General features: G+C 39.8%; 1 protein-coding gene across 1 annotated transcript in view; it reads left to right on the forward strand.

Annotated features, from left to right (window-relative positions):
• Positions 1-3,366: 3,366 nt before the first annotated feature.
• Positions 3,367-22,903, forward strand: part of LOC138986934 (complement factor H-related protein 4-like) — a gene marked incomplete at its 5' end in the record, with an annotated part of 89,955 nt that continues 70,418 nt past the window's right edge. Inside the window, 2 exons of the mRNA XM_070366919.1 lie at positions 3,367-3,549; positions 5,154-5,330. Of these exons, the coding sequence (XP_070223020.1) occupies positions 3,367-3,549; positions 5,154-5,330 (360 nt within the window). The remainder of the gene's footprint in view (positions 3,550-5,153; positions 5,331-22,903) is intronic.

Consider the following 22,903-nt stretch of genomic DNA (forward strand, 5'->3'; position numbering starts at 1 on the left):
CATAGATACAAAGTCTGCCAGGTGATCATGCGGATTCAATCTTCAGCTTGTATCACTGGTGGGAATGTTTTGGTTCTATTCCTTAGACACCTGCCCCTGGATTTCACTTGTGGTTTTATCTCCACCTTCGCATGTGTGTCGTCCATAGGAGTTTACTCCTGAGGCTCCCCTGGAGGACTTGGGTGTGCCCCAGGGAGGACTGAATGTGGAGGTGGTGCAGTTGCTTGAATTGCAGGAACCCTGGCAGTACCAGGTACTAAGGGGAGCCACTGGGTAGGACAGCAGAAAATATGATGCACTTAGGGTTTTTGTAGCCTCTGGTTGCTCTGTCCTTGTGGGATTGAGCTACGGAGTGACACAGGAGCTTGGATAATAGGGACCATGGCAACACCGGATACATAGCTGTGGCTATTGTCACAGGAGGTATATGACTATAAGGGATTTTTCTAGCTTCTGACAGCTCTGCCCAGTGAGGGTTGAGCATGGAGGTGACACAGCTGCTTGAATTATGGGAACCCTGGCAGTGCCAAGCGTACAGGGAAACCACTGACTCATCTGTAGAAGCAATGATCCTATTAGAGTCCTTTTGTAGCTTCTGGCATCTGGCCATCAGAGGGCCTCTTTGGCTGGTCCTTCTCTGTTGCTTGACCCCTTCAGGCACTTACAGCACCCCCAGTTGGGGTCATTGTCTGTTGTTCATCGCATCAGGGACTTAAAAATCACCCTGGCTGGGGTCCTTCTGTGTTGCTTTGCACATCAGGTCTTTAAAGGGCCACCCTCCCTGTGTTGTTTCAGCTGTCTGGTGCTGATATGTGCAGAGAGAGAGGCTATAGAGATGACTCCATCCTCTGTGTGTGACTCAGCAGTATCACGCTGCCTCCAGGTTAGCTGGCTTTGCTTCATAAGCATTTCCCACTGCACTGTCCTCTCTCAGGTTCCTTCACACCATCTCCCTTCAGTCAACCCAATCTCTATGTTCCAGCTCCAACCTGAAGCACTTTCTAGGGGACTTGCATCCTTGTCTGGTGTAGGTACAGCTGTGGCAAGGATTGTCTGTGTGATCCTCATTCCATTCAGACTCTCACTGGTCAGCTGCTTCACTCTCCAACAGTCTCAGTGCTTCACCTCTGTCGCAAACATTTGCCCTCCCATGCAGCTCTGTCCCTGCTTCAGTTCCCAACCCCAGATGCAGATCCAGTTCTACTCACTCTCCTCTTTTTTTGCCCTCCTTCCTTTGTCCTGCTGAATGTTGCCTGGTTCTATATATTCTTTTCCAGTGGTCAGGTTCTCAGCTGGTGTTCTGCAAGATCTTCTGTGTCTGGAGGTGTATTCCTGATGTATCCGTGGAGAGAGATGTACTCTTCCGCCATCGTGGATCTCAGTGTATGATATAGAGCCCACACCTTATTCCAAGTCAGGATTGCTGTGGGTGGTTGTCGAATTTCTGTTGTTGGGTCGGGATAAAAAGCAATGGATATCTTGTTCTTCTCATTTGAACATACTTCTCAGTTGATCATTTTTCCTGACTCTCTGTGTTGATATCTGTGCATTAGACTAAACATCCACTTGTCCTAGTCTTCACAGATTGGCCTCCGAAGTAGAACCTTTCCAGAATTCAGCCTTTTCAATCAGCTTGGCCAGAATTTTGGTTACCTCTCTAACCTCTCTGCTCATCCAAACTTCTGAGTTTGTAGTCAGCCTTCTCCAGGATTCGAGAGTATGCAGTGATCTACAAGTCAGAATACTTGGTGAAACAGGCAATTGGAGTTTATCACCTAGCTCACTGTGCACTGAACTGGGGAGAGGAGCTGTGGCAAATGCCTGCATGCTACTTCAAACCCTGTGCCTTCTGCACCATGATTTAGCTCTCTGTAGTCCCCAGGCACAAATGCAAATTTTGGGTTTCATCAGCTCTCAAGGACAGGTTAGTTAGAAGCCAATTCCTCAGGCAGAGCTGGAAAAGATGAAGGTCCAGATGTGCTGTCTGACTCCTTCCATGGAGAAACTGGGAGTTGCTCTCTCTTCATTAAGCTAAGGGAAGACCTCTGAGAAGTGCTGGTACAGATTCATAACTGCCACTTCATTTCTGTAATCCTAGGAGGTTGGAAATCCTAGGCTTCCCAGAGGCAGGTAAATTGGAAGCTGGACCCTGGACTAGCATTTGCAAAATCAGAGATCTAGATTGTGGATCAAACTCTTTGCTTCTCCAGGAGAAGCTGGGAGTTGAGTGTTCCATTCAAATTGTATGGTCCTCTGCTGCATGGATTTTATTGCAGGAATGTGTCTTAGTTTTCCCTGCCACTTAGAATTTTAGCAGTTTCTCAATTGCCTTGAATGCAGAACTTCTCATCTACTGTTTCTATTTTGAATCGAAGGAGCTGATACACACATAATTGTTAATTCAGTGTGTCTGTGGAGGGAAGGAGAGGTCAAAATGGCCTATTCCACTCTCTTACTAATATCACTGCAGTGTTTCCAAATTGTATGTGTTGGGCTTGTTTGCTTTTCTATTTTCAGTTTTAAGGAAAAGCAATTATTGATTTTCATCTTTATCATTACTCTTATTGCTATGTAATTTTAAAATTCCCCTCAGCACACTTTTGTGTCATCTCATAAATCATGTAAAACTTTAATTATCATGGTTTTATTTTCATTCAATTCAAAATATTCAGTTTTCTCTTTTGATTTCTTCTTTATCCATGAAGTACTAAAAAAATTAGCTGAATTCTATGAAGATGTCTAGTAGGTGACAGAATTGTACTTTTCCAAGTTTAGTTATTCATGGTTTGAAGGATCAATATTTTGTCCTTAGTAAAATGAATGGATGTATTGATCTTTGTCATCTTCATTGAACTCCATGTACTGATATGGCTTTAAGCACTCAGTTTTGATGACAGCATTTCAAGTTCTCAGAGACAAAGGCTGGGGTCACTATGGTGGAAGGTTCTGTGATCATCACCTGATCTGTGTTCTGGGTTGTGTAAGAGATCCAGACTAGACAATACTTTCAACAAGTCCCAGGAAAGGAAACCCATTGCTAAAAGATTTCTGACATGCTGTGGGATTCCAGATCCTTTAGACAAACAGATTTCTAATAATTTCTTAGAAGGGATTCAGAGTATTTTAAATCTTGCTTTGTTCTAGAAAATAGAAATCAAGTGTTTTGGTTTAATATCTTTGGAAACTCATAGTTGCTTTTTTTTTTTTTCTCTCTCTCTCTCTTACACACGACCTTAAATGATTAGAAGTTTTCTTGGTTTATAGTCATAAGTGACTCCCCTTTTTTGTATCATTACCTTATTTGAGTCTTTATGAAATGTGTATCAAATATATGCTTACCTGTTCTTTATGCTTTCTCCCTTTTAGAAACATGTTCAAAATCCAATATAAGGGTTGAGAATGGATTTTTGTCTGAATCTACCTTTACGTATCCCCTAAATAAACAAACAGAATATAAGTGTAAACCAGGATATGTAACAGCAGATGGTAAGACTTCAGGATTAATTACATGTCTGCAAAATGGATGGTCAACTCAACCTGTATGCATTAGTAAGTAATTCATTATCTTAGTATTCTTTATCCTGATGCTAATTATACAGAAGTACTTTTTAACTTTATTCTTTTATCCCTTTTTCTTTCTTCCGTTCGTTTTTTTTTTTTTTTTTTTTTTTTCATTTTAGCTGGAGTAGGGTTATATGAAGTGTTTTGTGGTTTCATGGCTGTTATTTGAAAAGATCAATTGCAAAGCTTTGGAAAATGTATTTTTTTTTTTTTTTGCTTTTTATGATTAATTACTAGTGGAGTAGAATACCATTACACCCTTTCTTTCAAGGTTTTGTCACATCCTGTGACTAAAAACTGATTTGATTAAGAGCCTTAACTCTATTCCAGGATGAATTCATTTATTTTTAGCTGAGACCTTTATGCTGATTGCATCTGCTTTTAATTTAGGAGACTCTTAAGCCAGAGTCTCTCCTCCTAAGCCTAAAAGTTGTCTTTCTAAGCAAAGATGTGAGAACATGGTGCATAAGCTTCAAGTAATATGATATATAATTCATATATTGAGTCTCTACTGTAGATATCCTTGTGAAAAGTTCTCTCTTAGATCTTCATAAACATCTAGTTAAGGAGACAGAGAAACACTTGGACAGGACCAAATTCTGCTGTGCTGAAAATTTTTCCTGTAGCACCACATAGATGTTTATGAAGATATCCTAAGAACAATTATGAGTTTGTCTTATTCATCCCAAAGCTACACGGTGATATTTTTGAAGTTATATTTTACATATTCACTTTAAGTGAAGTGGGTTTTATAATATCCATTTCTACTGATTTTATTTGACTTTTTCCAATGCCTAGTCTTGCTATAGACACTACATCCTCAAAATGAAAAATGTTGCCCCATAACAAACTTTTTATTTTAATATATGACAACTTTTCCATTCTAACATTCTTTTTTATGAAAAAGTCTCCATTATTATATTTTATTAGTATAATTTTGCTTTCTCATATTATGAAATTGAAGTACATTATTTAAACATTTATTAATATCAGTCTATGGTGTTAGTGAAAACTGAGATTGTTTGTTAACATATTTTCTTGTGAATAGCTAGAAAGAATAGAACTATGTCTGTATTCAACCTTGATAAGTATAAAAGAATGTACAACCATTAGAAATATAGTTGGAAAAGTAAAATCAGCATGTGAATTCTAAAAATTTTATGAAATCTTTAAAAATTAACTTGCCTTTTTAAAATTACTTTTTTCAATTAAGTTTTCTCTGGCAAATATGTCACAACTGCTAATAAATTTGGCATATTAATTCAGAAACTGCTGTTATGTATAATACTTATGTAATGGCTTATTTTAATACTAGCATTGGAAAAATGCATAAGTACAACAACTCAGGAACATGTTCATAAAATAAATAATTCAGGGACATTAAGTGTTGAGAAAAATGTTGCATAGAAATACACTTTTTGTCATTTTCAGTAATTACTTCAAGGCAGTGATATATAATTGGTATTCTTTTTTTTTATTTTTTATGATTAGTACATACTAATTGGTGACGCCCTTTTCCCTTGAGATGAAACTCAACAAAATTGCCCACTAAATAATATTATAATTGAAATCGCAATCCCATTATCCCCTAGAATCCTGTGCCAGGCCAGTATTTGAGAATGCCAGAGCCAAAAGTGATGGCACATGGTTCAGGCTGAACGACAGGCTGGACTACGAATGTCTCCATGGGTATGAGAACCAAGATGGACACACCACAGGCTCCATAGTATGTGGTCAAGACGGCTGGTCTGATAAAGCTGCATGTTATGGTAAGTGCTCTTTTCCAGATGTTCTTTCCTTCAAGATAAACAAAATTTAACAGTAATTGTCAGAGTGTTTTATTTTTATCAGATTACACTAATCTAGAATCATCTTTAAGGAACGATGCTTCCTTCTACTATAATATAACCTGAAAGGAGGGGAAGTTTTAAAGTCCAATGACTCACTCAGTACCAAAATGACAGGGTCTTGCAACTTCTTCAAATATTTTTCTCCCGTGTTTCTGTCTGTACCTCCTACCTTGAATGTTAACTTTTACAGGTTTTGGCAGGTGCTTTGATAAGTTCTGAGGACAATGACATGGATCTCTTTTATGTTTGCCAATCAGATGTGTTTTTTCCAGGGTTGGAAACAGGGCTTCAGTCTCTGGAAAGCTGAGTGTATCTTGAGTGTCCCAAGTCAAGGGAAGAGTTATGTGCAACGTTTGGCAACAAAGTAATATTTGGAGAATATGAAGGTGGGCAGATTCTACTCAATGAGAGAGGATTTTATGAGCTGAAGCTGACATGAGGCAAAGGAAAGATGATCTAGGATATTTCAAGGCATATTAACACTTGGATTGATTTTATGATTGTTGAAAAGTCATAGGGAATTTTAAGAAAAGGAATGATATCATTTTATTTGGATTTTTGAAGGCTGTTTGTACTTTTTTAGTATGCTGTGCTTATGATGGACAAGAGAAGACTCAAGAAGCCACACAGGGTGAAAAAGTGTGATTAGATAAATGCTTGGCTGAAGTGATGTAGAGCAGAGGATAGATTTGTGATATATTTTCCTGGTAGTAAATGCAGGTAACGTTACTAAATGTTGGTTGTCAGAAAGAGCAAATGGTGAAGGGACTCATGTTTCGTATACCATTTTCTCATAACAAGCAAAATGGAAGTGACTTTGTAGGTGGTATGATGCCAAACATGTCTAAAAGGAAGAATGAGAATCTTTAGATGAATTGAGGCAGGGAAAAGCAAACCAGTCAGATGGAGAGGAAGGACCAGTGGTCTTGAGGCCTCTTTGAGCATGAAGCCTCTTGTTCCCATTGTTCTCAGGGGCCTTAATGTAGGATGCAGGCAGAGAAGTCAGTGACGGAGTGAATATGGGCAGTCCAAGGTTCTGAGGGGCGGCACACACCATGCTGAAGGATTAGGCTTTTATGCAGACTAGTTTGGGAATCAGTGCAGCATTTTAAGTGAAATAGTGAAGTGACAGGAAAAATATCAAGTTGCAAACAGGAAAGAAACGACTGAGATGAAGGGAGAATAGAATCTGGGAATTTAGTCACTGTTGCTGGAATCCCAGGGAAAAATGTTTGAGACAGGAGAGTGTAAAAGATGATGGCCAGCTTTTTTTTTTTTTTTTGACATAAACTTGAAGGGATGGCAATCACAAGAACTGCTTCTTGGAGCAGTTGCTTTTTGGAGATGTAATACAATGGGTTAAAACTTCCCTGGTGGCTCAGACGGTAAAGCATCTGTCTACAATGTGGGAGACCAGGGTTCAGTCCCTGGGTTGGGAAGATCCCCTGGAGAAGGAAGTGGCAATCCACTCCAGTACTATTGCCTGGAAAATCCCATGGACAGAGGAGCCTGGTTGGCTACAGTCCATGGGGTCGCAAAGAGTCAGACACGACTGAGTGACTTCACTTTCACTTTACAATGGGTTAAATTAATTTCTTTGATAAAGTATTTTGTTAATAATTACTCTATTATCAATAACAAAAACATATTAATTTTTACAGATCATTCGCTGAAATTATGTATTGCATTTGATCTATTTTTTTAATACGGTATTTTAATTCCATAGCAGAACTACATGAGTTCATATAAATTGCAATATCTGTGATACAATTCCTTCATAATAAAAAAGAGTTCCATAGTTATTTCTATGTGCTTTAAATAAGCATAGTGGCAATATACAGCCTTGATGTACTCCTTTCTCAAATTTGAACCAGTTTGTTGTCCCATGTATGGTTCACGCCATAGCCCCAGGTCAAATCCAGCCCATCCCTTTTTTGTAAACTAAGACTTACTGGAACAGAGACAAGCCCATTTCTTATATGTATTGTCTATGGCTACTTCCGCCCTACAATGGTGGAGCTCAGTATTTACAACAGACACCTTTCACCTGAGTCTTTATATTAAAGAGGAGTTTTGAAACATGGATTAGTTTATTTTATTACAATAAAAATAATGTATTCCAAAGTCTTAGTGGCTTAAAAAACTAAAGTTTACTTTCTATGCATGCTCACTTCCAACCCTCATTGGAACCTGCATCTCCTATGTCTCCTGCATTGGCAGGTGGATTCCTTACCACTTGTGCCAACTGGGAAGCCCATTGTATTAGATATATAGTCTTAATTAACAAATTTCCCAGAAAACATAGGTCAGGAGGACCCTCCTCATTATTTTAATTGTAAGAATCAGGGAATGGAGATATGACCTTCCATGTTCTTCTTTAATCACTACAGCTGTGGGAAAGAGAACATAAAAATTCAAAGACTTTTTCAACTCCTTCCCTAAAGGAAAACATTACTTCCACATTCATTTCACTGCCCTATGCAATCCCTGTATTTAAGTCTACTTCAAAGGACAGGTGGAGAAGGCGATGGCACCCCACTCCAGTACTCTTGCCTGGAAAATCCCATGAACGGAGGAGCCTGGTAGGCTGCAGTCCATGGGTTAGCGAAGAGTCAGACACGACTGAGTGACTTCACTTTCACTTTTCACTTTCATGCACTGGAGAAGGAAATGGCAACCCACTCCAGTGTTCTTGCTTGGAGAATCCCAGGGACGGGGGAGCCTGGCGGGCTGCCGTCTATGGGGTCACACAGAGTTGGACACAACTGAAGCGACTTAGCAGCAGCAGCAGCAGCAAAAGGACAGGGTGTGCTATTGCAACAAGTGTCTGGAGGGAGGAGAATATTTTCCAGGAGTACTTGTGAGAAATGCAGAAGCCAATAAACTTGCAGAAAGTGGACAGAATAGCTGAAGTGATAAATCATGAATTTTTTGCCAGATGTGGAGTATCATGAAGTGCATGCTGACTGTGGAGAAAGAGGGTTCAAGTGTACTGAGGGTACAGATACATCAGATGAGAAACACAGTGAAGGGAAATGTAAGTGATACAGAAGGAGAGGTATGAGGCTGTGTTCATTTTACGGACTTTTGTGCTGTACTAAGAACAAATTAATAACATCCACTTTTATATTTTTATATAATTGATTATTTTAAGGGATGTGATTTCTGTATTGTGAACATACCTTTTTTCTTTTCAGAAATAATATGTGATCCTCCTCATATTCCAAACGGTGTGTACAGATCTGAATTAAGCAAATACAGAGGTCAAGATACAATCGCATATGAGTGTAAAAAGGGTTTTTTTTTTTTTTTTTTGAAGTTTTCTTTTATTTTTTAACTGTACAATATTGTATTGTTTTTGTCATATATCAACATGAATCCGCCACAGGTATATACATGTTCCCCATCCTGAACCCTCCTCCCTCCTCCCTCCCCGTACCATCCCTCTGAGTCGTCCCAGTGCACCAGCTCCAAGCATTCCATATCGTTCATCGAACCTGGACTGGTGACACGTTTCATATATGATATTGTTCATGTTTCAATGCCATTCTCCCAAATCATCCCACCCTCGCCCTCTCCCACAGAGTTCATAAGACTGTTCTATACATCAGTGTCTCTTTTACTGTCTAGTATACAGGGTTATTGTTACCATCTTTCTAAATTCCATATATATGTGTGCTACTAAAGTAATGCTCAAAATTCTCCAAGCCAGGCTTCAGCAATATGTGAACTGTGAACTTCCTGATGTTCAAGCTGGTTTTAGAAAAAGCAGAGGAACCAGAGATCAAGTTGCCAACATCTGCTGGATCATGGAAAAAGCAAGATAGTTACAGAAAAGCATCTATTTCTGCTTTATTGACTATGCCAAAGCCTTTGACTATGTGGATCACAATCAACTGTGGAAAATTCTGAAAGAGATGGAAATACCAGACGACCTGATCTGCCTCTTGAGAAATCTGTATGCAGGTCAGGAAGCAACAGTTGGAACTGGACATGGAACAACAGACTGGTTCCAAATAGGAAAAGGAGTTCGTCAAGGCTCTGAATTGTCACCCTGCTTATTTAATTTATATGCAGAGTACATCATGAGAAACGCTGGACTGGAAGAAACACAAGCTGGAATCATATTGCCGGGAGAAATATCAATCACCTCAGATATGCAGATGATAACACCCTTATGGCAGAAAGTGAAGAGGAACTAAAAAGCCTCTTGATGAAACTGAAAGTGGAGAGTGAAAAAGTTGGCTTAAAGCTCAACATTCAGAAAACGAAGATCATGGCATCTGATCCCATCACTTCATGGGAAATAGATGCAAAAACAGTGGAAACAGTGTCAGACTTTATTTTTCTGGGCTCCAAAATCACTACAGATGGTGACTGCAGCCATGACATTAAAAGACACTTACTCCTTGGAAGGAAAGTTATGACCAACCTAGATAGCATATTCAAAAGCAGAGACATTACTTTGCCAACAAAGGTTTGTCTAGTCAAGGATATGGTTTTTCCTGTGGTCATGTATGGATGTGAGAGTTGGACTGTGAAGAAAGCTGAGCTCAGAAGAATTGATGCTTTTGAATTGTGGTGTTGGAGAAGACTCTTGAGAGTCCCTGGGATTGCAAGGAGATCCAACCAGTCCATGCTGAAGGAGATCAGCCCTGGGATTTCTTTGGAAGGAATGATGCTAAAGCTGAAACTCCAGTACTTTGGCCACCTCATGTGAAGAGTTGACTCATTGGAACAGACTCTGATGCTGGGAGGGATTCAGGGCAGGAGGAGAAGGGGACGACAGAGGATAAGATGGCTGGATGGCATCACTGACTCGATGGACGTGAGTCTGAGTGAACTCCGGGAGTTGGTGATGGACAGGGAGGCCTGGCGTGCTGCAATTCATGGGGTCTCAAAGAGTCGGACACGACTGAGTGACTGATCTGCTCTGATATTGTATTGCTCTTTTTCTTTCTGGCTTATTTCACTCTGTATAATAGGCTGCAGTTTCATCCACCTCATTAGAACTGATTCAAATGTATTCTTTTTAATGGTTGAGTAATACTCCATTGTGTATATGTACCACAGCTTTCTTATCCATTCATCTGCTGATGGACATCTAGGTTGCTTCCATGTCCTGGTTATTATAAAGAGTGCTGTGATGAACATTGGGCTACACGTGTCTCTTTCAATTCAGGTTTCCTCAGTGAGTATGCCCTGCAGTGAGATTGATCGGTCATAATGCAGTTCTATTTCCAGTTTTGTAAGGAATCTCCACATTGGTCTCCATAGTGGCTGTACTAGTTTGCATTCCCACCAACAGTATAAGAGGGTTCCCTTGTCTCCACACCCTCTCCAGCATTTATTGCTTGTAGACTTTTGGTTCGCAGCCATTCTGACTGGGGTGAAATGGTATTCTTCACAGAGCTAGAACAAATAATTTCACAATTTGTATGGAAATACAAAAAACCTCAAATAGCCAAAGCAATCTTGAGAAAGAAGAATGGAACTGGAAGAATCAACCTGCCTGACTTCTGGCTCTACTACAAAGTCATAGTCATCAAGACAGTATGGTACTGGCACAAAGACAGAAATATAGATCAATGGAAAAAAATAGAAAGCCCAGAGATAAATCCACACACCAATGGACACCTTATTTTTGACAAAGGAGGCAAAAATATACAGTAGATTAAGGACAATCTCTTTAACAAGTGTTGCTGGGAAAACTGGTCAACCACTTGTAAAAGAATGAAACTAGAACACTTTCTAACACCATACACAAAAATAAACTCAAAATGGATTAAAGATCTCAATGTAAGACCAGAAACTATAAAACTCCTAGAGGAAAACATAGGCAAAACATTTTCCAACATACATCACAGCAGGATTCTCTATGACCGACCTCCCAGAATATTGGAAATAAACGCAAAAATAAACAAATGGGACATAATTAAACTTAAAAGCTTCTGCACAACAAAGTAAACTATAGACAAGGTGAAAATACAGCCTTCAGAATGGGAGAAAATAATAGCAAATGAAGCAACTGACAAACAACTAATCTCAAATATACACAAGCAACTCCTACAGCTCAATTCCATAAAAATAAACAACCCAATCAAAAAACGGGCCAAAGAACTAAATAGACATTTCTCCAAAGAAGACATACAGATGGCTAACAAACACATGAAAAGATGCTCAACATCACTCATTATCAGATAAATGCAAATCAAAACCACTATGAGGTACCATTTCACACCAGTCAGAATGGCTGCGATCCAAAAGTAAAAAGGGTTTTATTCCTGAGATCAGTGGAACTGATACAACGTGTACCAGAGATGACTGGGTACCTCCTCTGAGATGTACCTGTACATTCCATTCATATCTTGACCTTCTTCTTAATTGTGAAATTTCTTTCTCTTAAACATACAACAATGGGGCACCATGCCCTATGCAGTACGGCAAATCCAAGTATCTGTCCTACTGTGTATGGCAATTCGGGGCTTTTGGAGGCATTATTTGCTTCTTGAAGTAGGCAATTCTAACAAGGAATAAAAACATTTTTGTAAACTAAAAAATCTTTACATTTTTGCCACTCAAAGTTAAAATATCGCTGTGTCTTTGAATATAAAAATCTCTAACAACCTACTCCACTGTTCTTGGCTGGAGAATCCCATGGGCAGAGAAGCTTGGCAGGATATAGTGCACAGGTGGTCACAAGGAACTAGACACGACTGAAGCGACTTAGCATGCAAAATAATTGTAATACTGGATCTAAGCCATTAAGTAAAAATAACATCATATAGCACCTATTGTTTTAGATGCCTGTGTGTATGCATGCTATATTGCTCAGTCATGTCTGACTCTTTGCCACTCTATGGACTATAGCCCACCAGGTTTCGCTGTCCATGGGATTTTCCAGGCAAGAATGCTGGAGTGCCCTCGTCCAGGTGTTCTTCTCAACCCAGGGATTGATACATGCGTATAATTTGTCTCCTGCATTGTCAGGCCACTTCCTTACCTTGTGCCCACTGGGAAGCCATTGTATTAGATACATAGTCAAATTAACACGTTTCCCAGAAAACGTTTTGGCTTAGAACAGCACCCTCCATATTCTTAGAGCTCCTGTGGGTCAGGAATGAGGAAGGGCCTTCACTGTCTGGTTCTGAATCACTATGCATGGGTGGCAGTCAGGGTATTGACCAGGGCCGTTGTCACCTGGAGGCTCAGCTGGGCTGGAGGCTTTGCTTCCAAGTTGGCTCACTGTCCTGGCTTTTTGGGGAGGCCTCAGTACCTGACCAGCTGGGCGTCTCTGCAGGTCACTTGAGAGACAGCTAGCTTTCCTCAGGGGCAGTGACCCCAGAGAGGGAGGAGGAAACCTCCACACCAGGTATGGCTTGGTCACACAGTGTGTGTCAGTCATGTGTATTCTTTAGAAATGGACACTAAGTCCTGCACACTCAGTGGTGAGGACTTAGGTTCTAATGTTTGAAGAGAGGATTGTGGAAGGCGTTGTGGACTTTCCTAAAACCAGAAAATATAGAAAAACATCAGGTTAACTGAACAGAGTATTTTCTGGGGATGCTTCCCTTACACTTCAACTTCCTCTAGGTGGCCTCTAAACAATCCTTCTTTCTAACAGTACAGTGTAAAATTTCAGCATACTTAAAGCAGTTATTCCATGAAAGAAAACTGTAATGATATAAAACATTTCAGTGACCTTAATGGTAATTCCAAGCATATATTTAAAATGAATTTTCAAAGCATAAGTTCCATTAAAATGAAGGTATTAGCAGTATGAAACAGATTTTAATCTGCATAAGAATTTTAAGAAAAATATTTAATCTTGTTTAAGATGGATTCTCCAAGCCAGGCTTCAGCAATATTGAACTGTGAAATTCCAGTTGTTCAAGCTGGTTTTAGAAAAGACAGAGGAACCAGAGACCAAATAGCCAACATCTGCTGGATAATAGAAAAAGAAATAGAGTTCCAGAAAAACATCTATTTCTGCTTTATTGACTATGTCAAAGCCTTTGATTCTGTGGATCACAATAAACTGTGGAAAACTCTGAAAGAGATGGGAATACCAGACCACCTGACCTGCCTCTTGAGAAATCTGTTTGGAGGTCAGGAAGCAACAGTTAGAACTGGACATGGAACAACAGACTGTTTTCAAATAGGAAAAGGAGTAGGTCAAGACTGTATATTGTCACTCTGCTTATTTAGCTTATAGGCAGAGTACTTCATGAGAAATGCTGGGCTGGAAGAAGCACAAGCTGGAATCAAGATTGCCAGGAGAAATATCAATCACCTCAGATATACAGATGACACTACCTTTATGGCAGAAAGAGAAGAGGAGCTAAAAAGCCTCTTGATGAAGGTGAAAGAGGAGAGTGAAAAAGTTGGCTTAAAACTCAACATTCAGAAAATGAAGATCATGCCATCTGGTTCCATCACTTCATGGGAAATAGATGGGAAAACAGTGGAAACAGTCAGACTTTATTTTGGGGGGCTCCAAAATCACTGCAGATTGTGATTACAGCCATAAAATTAAAAGAGGCTTACTCCTTGGAAGAAAAGTTATGGCCAACCTAGATAGCATATTCAAAAGCAGAGACATTACTTTGCCAACAAAGATCCATCTAGTCGAGGCTATGGTTTTTCCTATGGTCATGTATGGATGTGAGAGTTGGACTGTGAAGAAAGCTGAGTGCTGAAGAATTGATGCTTTTGAACTGTGGTGTTGGAGAAGACTCCTGAGAGTCCCTTGGACTGCAAGGAGATCCAACAAGTCCATTCTGAAGGAGATCAGCCCTGGGGTTTCTTTGGAAGGAATGATGCTAAAGCTGAAACTCCAGTACTTTGGCCACCTCATGTGAAGAGTTGATTCATTGGAAAAGACTCAGATGCTGGGACGGATTGTGGGCAGGAGGAGAAGGGGACAACAGAGGAAGAGATGGCTGGGTGGTATCACTGACTCAATGGATATGGGTTTGAGTGAACTCTGGGAGTTTGCGATGTACAGGGAGGCCTGGCGTGCTGCGGTTCATGGGAACACAAAGAGTCAGACAGGACTGAGGGACAGAACTGAACTGAAGTCAACTAGTAAATCCTAAGGTTTTTGTTTTATTTGTTTGTTTTTTCTTCATGCTACTTGAAGGTTTCTCTATTTTTCTTTGACTTTTGCAACTTTATTATAATGTGTGTTGTAGAGGATTTTTAAAGTTGATTTGATTTGGTCATCTGTAAGCTTCCTGAACTTAGATATTCAAATATCATCCTTCATTTGGGAAGTTCTCAGACATTACTCCTTAAATATGCTTTCTGCCTCATCTCCTTTTCTCCTCCTGGAACTTCAATAATTTGCAAATTGGTTCTATTGACAATGTAGCATAGATCATGTAGCCTTTCTTTGTTCTTTTTCATTGTTTTGTTATAAGGTTTTGCTTTTTTAATTTTAATCTCCTTTGACAGGATAACTTTGATATGTCATCTATCTCACAGATTCTTCTGCTCTTTTCACTCTGTGGATGATACTCTTTAATGATTTTTTTCATTTCATTCCTGGATCCTTCACACTAGAGTTTCTGTTTTTGTTGTTGTTGTTGTTTATGATTTGTACACTTTTATTAAACTGTTTTGTCCATTGTTTACTGTTCATTTGTTTATTGTTTTCCTGCTTTTGTTCAATTATCTTACTGTATTTTCTGTAGCACACTGAGTTATTTAAAACAGCTGTTTTGAATTCTTCCTTGCATAAATCACAGGTCTCCAATCTTCAGATGTGAATACTGAAGATTTGTATACTTTGTGGGTGTCATGATACTTTGAGTTCATGGTCCCTGAAGTTTTGTCGTGCTGTTTTTCTAATTAAAGCACCAGTCTCCTTGTGGTGAGAGATAACTACCTTCAACCCTGTTAGAGACTCTGCAGCTATCAAAGATCTATAATTGCACTTGCTGACACTTCTCATCCCTGTTTTGTCAGAATTTCTGTGCTTCAATGTCTTGTCCAGATAAATTAGTACACCAGAAATTGTACTAGCAGCCTGTCCTTTGTTTCTCCCAAAGTAGCACTACATCTTATCTGTGTTCCTGTACTGGGTCACAGTTTAAAGCCAAATTTCAGCGCAAGCTCACTGGTAGTCTGTCAAAGGTTGTTCTTCCCTCTGAATCAGTTGTAAGCACAAGGATCTGGCCACAGGGTGGAAGGGTATGTGAATGAAGCAGACAGAGTTCCTCCTGTGAAAACCTGGACTTTCACAGAAGGATTAGCTCCATGCATGATTTTTTAAGATATGTTTTCCAGGACTCCTGGAGTGCAGCTGAGAGGGAATTGAGATGGTTCATGAGCCACTGTAGGCATCACAGTCAAGATAGAGATCTGTCTGCCTTTTACCTCATACATGCATGAGCAAGCCTCCAGCTAGGCCTTTTGGCATATGGAATTTTGGGGGTGGGTGGTTGTTTACTTCACATTTATTTATTTTTAATTGAAGTATACTTACTTTCTGTGATTATGGTTTCAGTGTATCTGCCCTCTGATGCCCTCTCGCAACACCTACTGTCTTACTTGGGTTTCTCTTAGCTTGGACGTGGGGTATCTGTTCAAGGCTGCTCTGGCAAAGTGCAGCCACAGCTCCTTACCTTGGACAAAGGGTAGCTCCTCACCGCCGCCCCTCCTGACCTTGAACATGTGGTAGCTCCTCTCGGCCCTCCTGCACCCTCCTGGAATATGAAGTCAAGTGGGCCTTAGAAAGCATCACTACGAACAAAGCTAGTGGAGGTGATGGAATTCCAGTGGAGCTATTTCAAATCCAGAAAGATGATGCTGTGAAAGTGCTGCACTCAATATGCCAGTAAATTTGGAAAACTCAGCAGAGGCCACAGGGCTGGAAAAGTTCAGTTTTCATTCCAATGCCAAACAAAAGCAATGCCAAAGAATGCTCAAACTTTCACACAGTTGCCCTCATCTCACATAGTAAAGTAATGCTCAAAATTCTCCAAGCCAGGCTTCAGCAATATGTGAACTGTGAACTTCCAGATGTTCAAGCTGGTTTTATAAAAGGCAGAGGAACCAGAGATCAAATTGCCAACATCTGCTGGATCATAGAAAAAGCAAGAGTCCCAGAAAAACATCTATTTCTGCTTTACTGACTATGTCAAATCCTTTGACTGTGTGAATCACAATAAAATGTGAAAAATTCTGAAAGAGATGGGAATATCAGACAACTTGACCTGCCCCTTGAGTAACCTGTATGCAGATCAGGACGAATCAGTTAGAACTGGACATGGAACAACAGACTGGTTCCAAATAGGAAAAGGAGAACGTCTAGGCTGTATACTGTCACCCTGCTTATTTAGCTTCTATGCAGAGTACATCATGAGAAACGCTGGGCTGGAAGAAGCACAAGCTGGAATCAAGATTGCCGGGAGAAATATCAGTCACCTCAGATACGCAGATGACACCACCCTTATGGCAGAAAGTGAATAAGAACTAAAAAGCCTCTTGATGAAGGTGAAAGAGGAAAGTGAAAAAGTTGGCTTAAAGCTCAACATTCAGAAAACGAAGATCATGGCATCTGGTCCCATCACTTCATGGGAAATAGATAGGGAAACAGTGTCAGACTTTATTTTTCTGGGCTCCAAAATCATTGCAGATGGTGATTGCAGCCATGAAATTAAAAGATGCTTATTCCTTAGAAAGAAAGTTATGACCAACCTAGATAGCATATTCAAAAGCAGAGACATTACTTTGCTAACAAAGGTCTGTCTAGTCAAGGCTATGGTTTTTCCAGTGGTCATGTATTGATGTGAGAGTTGGACTGTGAAGAAAGCTGAGCTCAGAAGAATTGATGTTTTTGAACTGTGGTGTTGGAGAAGACTCTTGAGTGTCCCTTGGACTGCAAGGAGATCCAACCAGTGCATTCTGAAGGAGATCAGCCCTGGGATTTCTTTGGAAGGAATGATGCTAAAGCTGAAACTCCAGTACTTTGGCCACCTCATGCGAAGGGTTGACTCATTGGAAAAGACTCTGATGCTGGGAGGGATTGGGGGCAAGATGAGAAGGGGACGGCAGAGGATGAGATGGCTGGATGGCATCACTGACTCGATGGACGTGAGTCTGGGTGAACGCCAGGAGTTGATGGTGGACAGGGAGGCCTGGCATGCTGCGTCATGGGATCGCAAAGAGTCAGACAGGCTTGAGTGACTGAACCGAACTGAACAACAGTAAGGCCAACGGGTGAGTAGAAACATCAAAATAGATTTTCCATTTACTAGAGGCTTTTCATGTAAATCCTGTGAGAGATACAGAGACTTTACAAGAATATCTGTATCATTTATACATATTTTAATCATAAACTAAGGACAAATAATATGGAAAGTTGATTTTCATTTCTAGCAAACGTGTACTAGCTTTCATTTTTTTTTCTTATGTGATGTATTTGAATACAAATTAATTCTCATGTCAATTCTATAAGATTAATTTTAATGTACCATTTTCCCAAATTAATGTTGTATTCTCTCATATTAATTTTATGATCCTTAGGACAATGCATCTTCAATGATTTGGAAAATGGATATACCCCACATCGTGAAGAAAAATATTTACAGGGTGAAACTATAAGAGTTCACTGCTATGAAGGCTACAGTCTTCAAAATAATCAGAACACAATGACCTGCACAGAGAGTGGCTGGTCTCCTCCTCCCAGATGCATCCATGTCAGTGAGTAAACTGGCTGAGATCCCAGTGTGTTCATAATTTTCTGAGACTCAGCTGTATCATCCACTGAAAAAGCTTTATACCAATCTCTTGTTTTGCCAAAGGACTTATTTAATTTTAGTGTTTACAAGTGTGTGTGAGTGTACCTATGGACTGCTTGATAACTAAATAACAAAATACATGTACCTATTGATAGACATCACTCAAGAAAATAGGAAAAGATCCACAAAGAAGAAACAGATGGTGTTTAAACATCTGTGTTTAAACAGGTGGTTCTTAAACTCTGTAATAACAGAGTGAGGTCAGAAAGATGGCAGGAGTCTCACCATCTCTCCTGATATAAAACAGACTTTGACCATCATTTGTGGATAAGAGGATCTGTGTGGGGGTCCAAGAGTCTAGCAGAGACACAACAGCATGCTGCTAGAGCACAAAGATTGAAGACCAGATGCATCACTGAGGGTTAGAGCAGTAGTCTCATTTTACCCCTGAGGTGGCACTGCTTAGTGCCAAGACAGACCCCTCAGCACAGGATTTTACCTGTGGGGAAAATAAGAGTGTGTGAGCAAGGGTGGCGTCCTCATCTTCCAACACACTTCTCTCTCCTCTTATTCAGGACACTGGGGTCACCTTCATGGCTGGGGGTTGGGGAGAGGCCAGGAGCACGGCCTCCAGGGCTAGAATTCTTCAAGGAGCATGGGTCCTACTGACCACATGGAGACCCCACCAGGGAGCCCCAAACCATTGCAGACACTGTGCTTGTGCTCCTGCTCACCCCTGGGCCCCTCGTGTCATCCACACCCCCTTTCCAGGGCCAGCTCCCTGTATAAGTCCCCACGGTGGCATCTAGACCTTTGCAGATGGCCTGTGGGATATTGAGAAGCCAACCTGTCCCAGTGGGTCTGTGAGAAAGCACAGTAAAGTCAGCATTTGGCATTGCCCCAGGGAAGCAACCAGGAAACTGTTGGCACAGAGAATGTCTTTGCTGCGTTAATAGAAGCATACAAGCTTCAACATTCTCTCTTAGGAGGAACTGAGTACGTGGGACAGATGCCTCTTTAAAAAAGGTCTGAAAAAGTCTCAAAATCCCTATCAGTGTGACATTGTACTTCCCTCCCAATTCAGTCTATAAAGACTGGAGGGAGTGACTGCTTCTTTAAATGCAAACAGCAACCTGCGACTTCAAGGGACACAGACATCAAAGGACTAAAATGTTAACAGAGAAATACAATAGTTTTTCAGTTACTGTCCCCAAAAAATGAATATGGACGATTTGTCTGATTAGTAATTCAAAGAAATTGCTTAAGAATTTCATTGAGATAGAAGACAACAGTGGAGAAGGAAATGGCAACCCACCTCAGGATTCTTTCCTGGGAAATCCCATGGACAGAGGAGCCTGGTGGGCTATAGTCCATTGAGGCTCAAAGAGTCAGACACAACAGTAGCTACTTAGCATGCACTCATGCATTCCTTTATATTTAGTGTAATTATTGATAGATAAGGATGTATTAATACTATCTTTTGTTAATGGATGTTTTATAGTTCCCTAATTCCTTTCCTCTGACTGCTTGCCTTTATGATTTCATGATTTTTGTTATAGTAGCAAAACAATACTACTATAACTTTTTTGTAGTAGTATGCATTTAATACATTTCTCTTTACCATTTGTGAATCTAGTACGGATTCCTGCTTTGTTTACCATGAGATTTATGTAAAGCATCTTTTAGAGAGAATAGTGTGTTTTATGCTGATAATATATGAACATCAACCATATATTAAATCTCCTTCCTTTTTCCTTTCTCCATTTTATCTTTTTGATGTCATGATTTGCCTCTTTTTATAGTGTATACTTAATTTAAAAAAATTGTAGCTGTAGTTACTTTTATTCTTGCATTTTAACTCTTAAATAGTTAAGTGTTTAACATTCCATATCAAAGTACTATAGTGTTCTGAATGTGAATGTGCACTTAAATTTACGAGTGTACTAGGTATTTTCATGGAATTAATTAGCATTATTTTACTTTAGCTTGAAAAATTCCTTTTACTGTTTCAGAAAGGAAGATCTATGTACCTGCTCAGTTATCTCAGTTGTGTCTGACTGTTTGCAACCCTATGGGCGGCAGCCAGCCAGGTTCTCTGTCCATGGGCTTCTCCAGGCAAGAATACTGGAGTGGGTTGCCATGCCCTCCTCAAGGAAGGTCTAGCTGTGTTCAGTTTTCTTGGTATATTTTTGGTCAGGTGAAGGCTGTATGTTGTTTTCTTTTCTGAAGGATACTTTCAAATATTCTTCTTTGGCAGTTTTGCCTTTCAACACTTAGAATATATCATCCCACTTTCTCCTGGCCCACTAGGTTTCTGCTGAGAAATATTCTTAGATCTAAATGAAGGCTCCTTAGTAAATTCCAGGTCAGTAAGCAACAGTTAGAACGGGACATATAGCAACAGACTGGCTCCAAATAGGAAAAGGAGTACATCAAGGCTGTATATTCTTACTCTGCTTATTTAATTTATATGCAGAGTATATCAGGAGAAATGCTGGGCTGGAGGAAGCATAAGCTGGAATCAAGATTGCTGGGAGAAATATCAATCACCTCAGATATGCAGATGATAACACCCTTATGGCAGAAAGTGAAGAGGAACTATAATGCCTCTTGATGAAAGTGAAAGAGGAGAGTGAAAAAGTTGGCTTAAAACTCAGCATTCAGAAAATTAAGATCATGGTATCTAGTCCCATCACTTCATGGTAAATAGATGGGGAAACAGTGGAAACAGTGGCTGACTCTATTTTGGGAGTCTCCAAGATCACTGCAGATGGTGGTTGCAGCCATGAAAATAAAATATGCTTACTCCTTAGAATTTTTTTTTTTTTTTGGCTTTGCATTTTATTTTTTTTATTTTTTTTTAAACTTTACATAATTGTATTAGTTTTGCCAAATATCAAAATGAATCCACCACAGGTATACATGTGTTCCCCATCCTGAGCCTCCTCCCTCCTCCCTCCCCATACCATCCCTCTGGGTCGTCCCAGTGCTCTAGTCCCGAGCATCCAGTATAGTGCATCGAACCTGGACTGGCATCTCGTTTCATACATGATATTTTACATCTTTCAATGCCATTCTCCCAAATTATCCCACCCTCTCCCTCTCCCACAGAGTCCATTAGACTGTTCTATACATCAGTGTGTCTTTTGCTGTCTCGTATACAGGGTTATTGTTACCATTTTTCTGAATTCCATATATGTGTGTTAGTATACTGTATTGGTGTTTTTCCTTCTGGCTTACTTCACTCTGTATAATAGGTTCCAGTTTCATCCACCTCATTAGAACTGATTCAAATGTATTCTTTTTAATGGCTGAGTAATACTCCATTGTGTATATGTAACACAGCTTTCTTATCCATTCATCTGCTGATGGACATCTAGGGTGTTTCCATGTCCTGGCTATTATAAACAGTGCTGCGATGAACATTGGGGTACACGTGTCTCTTTCCCTTCTGGTTTCCTCAGTGTGTATGCCCAGCAGTGGGATTGCTGGATCATAAGGCAGTTCTATTTCCAGTTTTTTAAGGAATCTCCACATTGTTCTCCATAGTGGCTGTACTAGTTTGCATTCCCACCAACAGTGTAAGAGGGTTCCCTTTTCTCCACACCCTTTACAGCATTTATTATTTGTAGACTTTTGGATCACAGCCATTCTGACTGGTGTGAAATGGTACCTCATAGAGGTTTTGATTTGCATTTCTCTGATAATGAGTGATGTTGAGCATCTTTTCATGTGTTTGTTAGCCATCTGTATGTCTTCTTTGGAGAAATGTCTATTTAGTTCTTTGGCCCATTTTTTGATTGGGTCATTTATTTTTCTGGACTTGAGCTGTAGGACTTGCTTGTGTATTTTTGAGATTAGTTGTTTGTCAGTTGCTTCATTTGCTATTATTTTCTCCCATTCTGAAGGCTGCCTTTTCACCTTGCTAATAGTTTCCTTTGATGTGCAGAAGCTTTTAAGGTTAATTAGGTCCCATTTGTTTATTTTTGCTTTTATTTCCAGTATTCTGGTAGGTGGGTCATAGAGGATCCTGCTGTGATGTATGTCAGAGAGTGTTTTGCCTATGTTCTCCTCTAGGAGTTTTATAGTTCTGGTCTTACGTTGAGATCTTTAATCCATTTTGAGTTTATTTTTGTGTATGGTGTTAGAAAGTGTTCTAGTTTCATTCTTTTACAAGTGGTTGACCAGATTTCCCAGCACCACTTGTTAAAGAGATTGCCTTTAATCCATTGTATATTTTTGCCTCCTTTGTCAAAGATAAGGTGTCCATATGTGCGTGGATTTATCTCTGGGCTTTCTATTTTGTTTCATTGATCTATATTTCTGTCTTTGTGCCAGTACCATACTGTCTTGATAACTGTGGCTTTGTAGTACAGCCAGAAGTCAGGTAGGTTGATTCCTCCAGTTCCAGTCTTCTTTCTCAAGATCGCTTTGGCTATTCGAGGTTTTTTGTATTTCCATACAAATTGTGAAGTTATTTGTTCTAGCTCTGTGAAGAATACTATTGGTAGCTTGATAGGGATTGCATTGAATCTATAAATTGCTTTGGGTAGTATACTCATTTTCACTATATTGATTCTTCCAATCCATGAACATGGTATATTTCTCCATCTGTTAGTGTCCTCTTTGATTTCTTTCACCAGTGTTTTATAGTTTTCTCTATATATGTCTTTAGTTTCTTTAGGTAGATATATTCCTAAGTATTTTATTCTTTCCATTGCAATGGTGAGTGGAGTTGTTTCCTTA

This window comes from Bos mutus, unplaced genomic scaffold (genome assembly GCF_027580195.1).
Source record: "Bos mutus isolate GX-2022 unplaced genomic scaffold, NWIPB_WYAK_1.1 CTG271, whole genome shotgun sequence".
In the NCBI taxonomy this organism is placed as follows: domain Eukaryota; kingdom Metazoa; phylum Chordata; class Mammalia; order Artiodactyla; family Bovidae; genus Bos; species Bos mutus.